General features: G+C 35.3%; 1 protein-coding gene across 4 annotated transcripts in view; it reads left to right on the top strand.

The window, feature by feature from the left end:
* Positions 1-5,401, top strand: part of EPHA7 (EPH receptor A7) — a 165,494-nt gene extending 160,093 nt beyond the window's left edge. For 3 of the 4 annotated variants that reach the window (XM_027090308.1, XM_027090298.1, XM_027090317.1), the window contains 2 exons: positions 1,136-1,291; positions 3,441-4,030. In XM_027090308.1, coding sequence (XP_026946109.1) covers positions 1,136-1,291; positions 3,441-3,555 — 271 coding nt within the window. In that variant the 3' untranslated portion in view covers positions 3,556-4,030. Of the gene's footprint in view, positions 1-1,135; positions 1,292-3,440 lie in introns of all 4 variants that reach the window. The other variant, XM_027090289.1, reaches the window with a different exon arrangement.
* Positions 5,402-7,479: the final 2,078 nt, after the last annotated feature.

Raw genomic sequence — 7,479 nt, forward strand, 5'->3', positions numbered from 1 at the left:
TCAATATTACATGGATTTTTATTGCTGTTGCCCTAGTTTTTTATTATATCCATTTTATCTATTGGATTGTTTTGCTTTGAGTTTCATAGTAAAATGATTCCATGAAGTTAAAGATTATTAAGGTAATTCAATATATGATTTAAGAGGTATACCCATTAAAAAGAACCTAACCGAACCGCCCCATGCATGCTTCATGGTAATGGTAATGTAGATTAGTAGTTATTCGGCTTCATCTGCCAGGTAGACCTGTTGCTCTGTCGTCTGTACTGTAGTCAGGCCCTTGCGGAGGTGTATGAACTCACAAGGTGCACAAGGGGTGCCATTAGTACAGTGGGTGCATTATGTTCTCAAAAGCATCCTCTGAACAAGTTAGTCCACAGCCAGATGTGCTTTCTGTACTCCCAGTTACTTTCAGAGAAGCAAATGAACAGATATTTACTGATTACAAATATTGTTGGCCATACTCTGAAAAGTACATGGAAGATGCAATCTGCTGGTTATCATATCTAAATAAAATAGAAATTTTGTAGTTAGTAGGGTTTTGGGGTGGTTTTGTTTGTTTGTTTGTTTTTGCGGTATGCGGGCTCTCACTGTTGTGGCCTCTCCCGTTGCGGGGCACAGCCTCCGGATGCGCAGGCTCAGCGGCCATGGCTCACGGGCCCAGCCGCTCCGCGGCATGTGGGATCTTCCCGGACCGAGGCACGAACCCGCGTCCCCTGCATCGGCAGGCGGACTCTCAACCACTGCGCCACCAGGGAAACCCTAGGTGTTTTTTTTAAACTTCTTTTATTGAGGTATGGGTGATTTACAATGTGTTAATTTCTGCTGTACAACAAAGTGATTCAGTTATCCGTATATATACATTCTTTTTCATATTCTTTTCCATTATGGTTTATCACAGGATATTGAATATAGTTCTCTGTGCTCTACAGTAGGACCTTGTTGTTTATGCATTTGGAATTTGGAATTATTGGGCAAATTTTACACATTAGATTTTTATTAGCATATCTGTTTGTTATTACAATATAATTAAATATGTAATTTTATTTTTTATATCCTTATTTTTGTGGGGCTAAGGCATGCTTTCTTTCGTAATTCATGAAAAAATTTGCTTTTCTGTATTATTCTCACCCAGGCCAATAAGCCCTCTTTTGGATCAAAACACTCCTGACTTCACTGCCTTTTGTTCAGTTGGAGAATGGCTACAAGCTATTAAGATGGAAAGATATAAAGATAACTTCACAGCAGCCGGCTACAACTCCCTTGAATCAGTCGCCAGGATGACTATCGAGTAAGCTTAAACCTGCAAAATTATGTTGAAGAATGTATCAGGTGCAATCCAAACGTTAGACTTTAGGTCATCTTCCATATATTAAAGAGGTATGAGCCCTAAAATCAGGGAGAAAATTGTCTCTTTAATAAGTGCCTACCGTGTCCCAGGCATTTTGCTAAACAGACTTCTGAACATACAATATCTTTTTTAACCTTCATGGCAACAATTTTATTAAGTCAGTAGTTTTATGTATGACAAGGCTAAGGCTCAGAGAATTTAAATATTTGCCCTAAACTGACTCAATCGTAAGTGGTAGCTAATTTGTCTCCATAGCCAGTGTTCAAAACACCACCCAGTGAGACTTCCTCTTTCATTAACCGCTGTATTATCTATCTTTTAAAATTTTTATTTTATACTGGAGTAGAATTGATTAACAATGTTGTGTTAGTTTCAGGTGTACAGCAAAGTAATTCAGTTATACATGTATAACTATTCTTTTTCAAATTCTTTTCACATTTAGGTTATTACAGAGTATTGAGCAGAGTTCCCTGTGCTATACAGTAGGTCCTTGTTGGTTATCTATTTTAAATATAGCAGTATATTCATATCAATCCCAAACTCCTGCTGTATTGTTTAGATTCCTAGTCACTGGGGAAACTTTCTCCATTGCAAAAGAGGATTTCTTTCACCATGTTTGTATCAGACATTAAAAATCTCGAAATTTTAATACCAAAATGCATTATGAAATCCAGTATGAGCACTTTCTGAAGAGGTCAAAGGACGCCTAATTCAATTAAACGTAATAAGAATTTAACTTAAGTTTTGGAAGGTTTGTGATTGATTGATTTTTTTTTTTTTTAATTGAAGAATGACCTGATAAAACAGTTTTTGAAATTGCTCTGAACTGGAGGTAAAAAGAAGTAAATATTTCTTTCCGGCTCTATAACTGATGATGTGGTCTTAGGAAATATATTTAGTATCTCTGGACCTCAGCTTCCTTGGCTGCAGCATAACTCTTACAGGCAATGCAGTTCCTCTCAGTCAGTGTGTTTGAAAATGGGAAACAATTATCAAGGTTCTATTAGTGGGATGCTATTTATGTACTGTTGGGAGAAGTGTTTCACATTTTTCAGATGAGAAGAAAGCCAGCAATCACGTACTCTTTCCTGGCATGTCAGGAAATGGCATATACACGAATTTCGGCATGTGCATGCTCTCTCGTTTGGTTTTCTGCTAGACACCACATGGGTAGAGCTGATGTAATTACACCTGTCTCTGCAAAGTAATCTACTCCCCTGAAAAACCGTGCTTCGCAAGGTCTCATTAGACCACGGCTATGAAATATCACAGTACTCTACTGTGGCTATATTTTAGCTACTTGTAAATACCTAAGCTCAGTCTTTTTGGCTAATAGATACAGCTGGCGTATGGCAAATTTAGGCTATTAAACATAGGTATTGCACACTTTAAGGAATTTTTTTTTTCCAAAATGTGGTCAAATGATTGTACTAAACTGAAGTATACAACCAATAATATGCTCAGGATTACCACACGTTGATTAAACTCAGTATAATACTTTGTATGATCCTTGATGATTCTTGATCTACTAGAGCCATGCAATGTTTCCATTCATACTACATCCTATTTAAACAATGAAATATTTTTAACTTTCCTTAGATTCAAGAATACTACATTTCAAGTAACGTTTCCTAGCTGTACCTTAAGTTAATAATAATTTTAAGGCTTTGATAATTTCTTAAATAAAATGTCAAATCAAAGAATTCCCTGGCGGTCCAGTGGTTAGGACTCAGTGCCTTCACTGCCTAGGGCCCGGGTTTGATCCCTGGTCTCGGGGAGCAACCCCACAAGTCGCGCATAGCGGCTAAAAAATAAAGTCACATCACCCTGTTAAAAAAAAAAGGTCAAATAGTTTAAAAATAACTGATCACGACAAATTGAGATCCTGAGTAGCAGGGTTTTACAAAGGATAATGTTGATGCAGGTTGCCAATCCGACCCACTGTGGGAATAGGATCTTAATGTCCAAGAACACCAAGATAAGATCTGTGTGCCTAAGAGAAACAGATTAATTAAAGAGTTGATGACAGTTTAGTACCAAATAAAATGTTTGCAAGGTAACTAATAAAAACTGCATTTGTCTTTTTCAGGGATGTGATGAGTTTAGGGATCACACTGGTGGGCCATCAAAAGAAAATCATGAGCAGCATTCAGACTATGAGAGCACAAATGCTCCATTTACATGGAACCGGCATTCAAGTGTGATAAGCGTTTCTCCCTTATGAGGGAGACTATGGACCACGAGAGAACAGTACTGGCCTTCAGTATATGCGTAGAATGCTGCTAGCAGACAGTTGATATCCTGGGTCCTTCCTACAGTGAAGAGAAGATTTAAGAAGCACCTATAGACTTGAACTCCTAAGTGCCACCAGAATATATAAAAAGGGAATTTAGGATCCACCACTGGTGGCCAGGAAAACAGCAGTGACAATAAACAAAGTACTACCTGAAAAAACATCCAAACACCTTGAGCTCTCTAACCTCCTTTTTATCTGATAGACTTTTTAAAATGTACATAAAGAATTTAAGAAAGAATATATTTGTCAAATAAAATCATGATCTTATTGTTAAAATCAATGAAATATTTTCCTTAAATACGTGATTTCAGACTATTCCTTTTTAAAATCATTTGTGTTTATTCTTCATAAGGACTTTGTTTTAGAAAGTTGTTTATAGCTTTGGACCTTTGTAGTGTTAATTGATGACACATTACTACACTGGGTACCTTTGAAAGAATCTCCAATTAAAAAAAAAAGCATAGCATGATTGAAGATATATCTCTGTCAGAACATTGGTATCCCTTTTGTGCTATTTAATTTTGTTTAATCAGTGCTGTTTTGATATTGTTTGCTAATTGGCAGGTAGTCAAGAAAATGCACGTTGCCAAGCGCTCTGATATTTTTTAAAAAGAAACTTTTTTTGTAAAGATCTGACAACACACTATCTTTTCAATGAAAAAAGCAATAATGATCCATAAATACTATAAGGCACTTTTAACAGATTGTTTATAGAGTGATTTTACTAGACAGAACTTAATAAAAACTCAAATTGTAGGTTTATGATTATAAAAAGAAAGATGAGTCACTTCATCTAAAGAATGTTGGTGGAGGCAAGTCTCTGAAAGCAAGACTATCCAGTGTTATCTAAAATTTAATCTGAGCACATCACGATTTTTTCAATATCGAGACATTAGGAAATTTAGGAGAAATAGTTGACATATATTTTATATCCTATTCTGTTTAATGCAGTCCAAACATGAAAGGAAAGAATTAAGTTTTATATTAGAACTCTGAAGCATGATAAAAGGGGCAGTTCACAATTTTCACCTTTCAAAAACAAATTTGCTGCACAGAATATCACCACTGCAGTTTTTAAAAAAAAAAGTCTTTTTATACGTGAACGCTGATGGGAGAAGCTTTTTAAATGAAAGAACGCATTTTACCATGTAAGGAAGAGGTGAAGGGTCTGGCTTTTTCTTTAAGCTTTATTAAACAAGATTATTTGATTACTGTGTTAGAATTTCATAAGCAATAATTAAATGTGTCTTTATAGCTATTTCAGGAATGTATACATATCGTGAGTAATGCTTTCAAAAGTAACGAAAATCATGAACTACCCCAGAATTGAACTGTTGTATTTCCAAAGAGAATTGGGCTGTTTCTAATGATTTTAATAGAGAAAGATCCCAGGGATCGGTCCTAATTGGTCTTGTTTGATAATGTGGGCACCCACAAACAAACGATCAAATAACAGAAACAAAACCTGTAAATGTTCCTTTGTAAAACTTGTAAATTTTATTTATACTGTCTTGTTTTGTACACACATTTCTCTGTAGTGGGCTCTGAATACATTGAAAATGCACTATATTTTTCTATTTTACTTGCAGAGTATCACAAAAGAACAGGTATTTTCAGTGCTACATAACGTGTTTTCCCACATTTAGGACCAAAGATGGCTATAGAAAAACTCAAAAGGATTGCGTCCCAACCCCTCCCCACCCCTTTTGTTTCTTTTAAATCACTGTACAGTGTTGTTTGATATTTTAATTTATTTTTTGATTGACTAGAAAAATCATTTTAATTTCACTAAAATGTTTTTTGTCCCTAAGGAGAAATAATCTGTAAAATAATTTTAGTTAGCATAATATAGTCACCTAGACACTTCCATTTGTAATCTTTGTAATAGACTGTAAATATATTTTTGGAACTATAACACAATGTGCTTGAGGGTTATTTTTCAGTGTCTGCAGTGTATACAAGTGTTTATACTAAGTACAGCACTTTACAATTCTAATCAGTAGCATTGGCCTTTGTGAGAATGAGTGAAAGAGTTTGAGTGAGTGTTCTTAATTCCGTTTGGATTCTAGACTCACTAAGAATGAAGTTCTTTTCTTGTTCATAGCTTAAGGTGCTTATTTTTTCTATTAAAATTAAATTAACAAAAAGCCATTCTAGAAATAGAAGACATAGTAGGGTACATGCAAACGGTGTCTTTCCTGCTTTTTTCTAGCACTAGATTTATAGTTGAGTAGTCTTTCTTGAGTAGAAGGGCAGAATAAAAGTTTTTTTGAGTTTTTTTTCAAAAATAACTTTTTCCTTCAGCAATATACCTCATCTGCCTTAAATTTTTTACAGCTCTTTACAGGGAAAGGGAGAAGGGATGGGAAAGACACAGCACAATAGGAAGGGTATGACGCATCACTCTCTCGTCGGTAGGTTTCTTTTCCCAATCAACATTATGATTTTGAAATACATGTATGTGAAACAGATATTCAGAGAAAAGTAATTAACCTTGTAATGCTGATTGTAATACTGTCTTCCAGAAAGAGATGAAACGCTATAACGATAAGAATGTACAACTTGCACCTTGAAATCCTTTTTTGTTTTGTTTTGTTTTGTTTCTTTGATAAATTAGTGCTCAGGGGAGGAAGGATAGAGAAAGCAAATGTCAGAAAGAGAATTCAAACGTAATAAAAATGCAAAAGGAATCGGCCTCCTTGCTTAAACAGAGCCACCTTTTTTAGAATGCTGTCTTCACACGTGACTTGTGTTTTGCATTCAGGACTGAAATAAAAGTAACTTTTGTTACATCTGAATCTAACATTTTCTCGGCAGTTGATCTGGGCCTTGTTTACTAGGACTGGTGGTTTATGCTTGTCAGAGCACTCTGAGTTGAATCATATTGTATACTTATGTAATCTACATTAGCTAGTACTATTTAGGATGCTATTTTAATTGCTCCTCTTATCCGTGTTTTTAAGACAATTAAAATGGTGTAAGTCACCTCTCTTTTTTATTTAGGTAATGCTGATATTCTCCCTTTTGTTTCCTGAGTAGCCTGGAACTGTGCTACTCACTGATGTGCATGTTCAAATAAATTACTGATGTGTATTTTTTTGCTATATGTGGAGAAATCATGGGGAACTCGGGGCGAGATGTGCTTTTTGTTGGTTGAATTTGTCCCTCCTTGCCTAAGAATTACTACAGGGGTCATCCTTTTATAAGGACAAAATGCTTTTGAACAGTGTCTTCAATGTATCAAGCACAAATAACTCTTTCTTCAACACGAAGCATAAGTCTCTTTTTACCAGCTTACAATAATAAACGAGTCTATTAGACAATGTAAAGAAAATCCTGTCTCCAATCATTGGCGGATTCCTTTATGTCCCGTACTCGTTCTTTATTTTCTTACACAATATCATGAAAGGAGATGTTTAGAGTAAAGGTTTTATTTAAATATTTCAGGGAGCCAATCAGAATATGAAGAAAATTATTATCCTTTTCATCCCCTCCTTCTGCACACAGACTTAATTCCACTCTAATTATTACAGAATAACAAGTTAAGACTATGTCTTCAAAGAGCTGAACTGTCAAATATTTTAATTAAAACCTCTTTTGTTCTTTTTTGAATCTACAACTACATGGTACTAACAAGAATATTTGCATGGGAAAGGTAATACTTTGTCATGAAACCCTGACAAGTATTTCTTACATTTAGTATAATACAGCAACTTGGAGAGTCTCTGTGTTTAAGATGCTGCAGGATGCAAACAGAGTCCAGAGAAAATGGGAAAAGTGATAAATCTGGTTATCTGATTGTTTATCAATGACACTGACTTAGATCAGACCA

This window comes from Aethalodelphis obliquidens, unplaced genomic scaffold (genome assembly GCF_003676395.1).
Source record: "Aethalodelphis obliquidens isolate GAN/ISIS:26980383/991018 unplaced genomic scaffold, ASM367639v1 scaffold3, whole genome shotgun sequence".
NCBI lineage: Eukaryota > Metazoa > Chordata > Mammalia > Artiodactyla > Delphinidae > Aethalodelphis > Aethalodelphis obliquidens.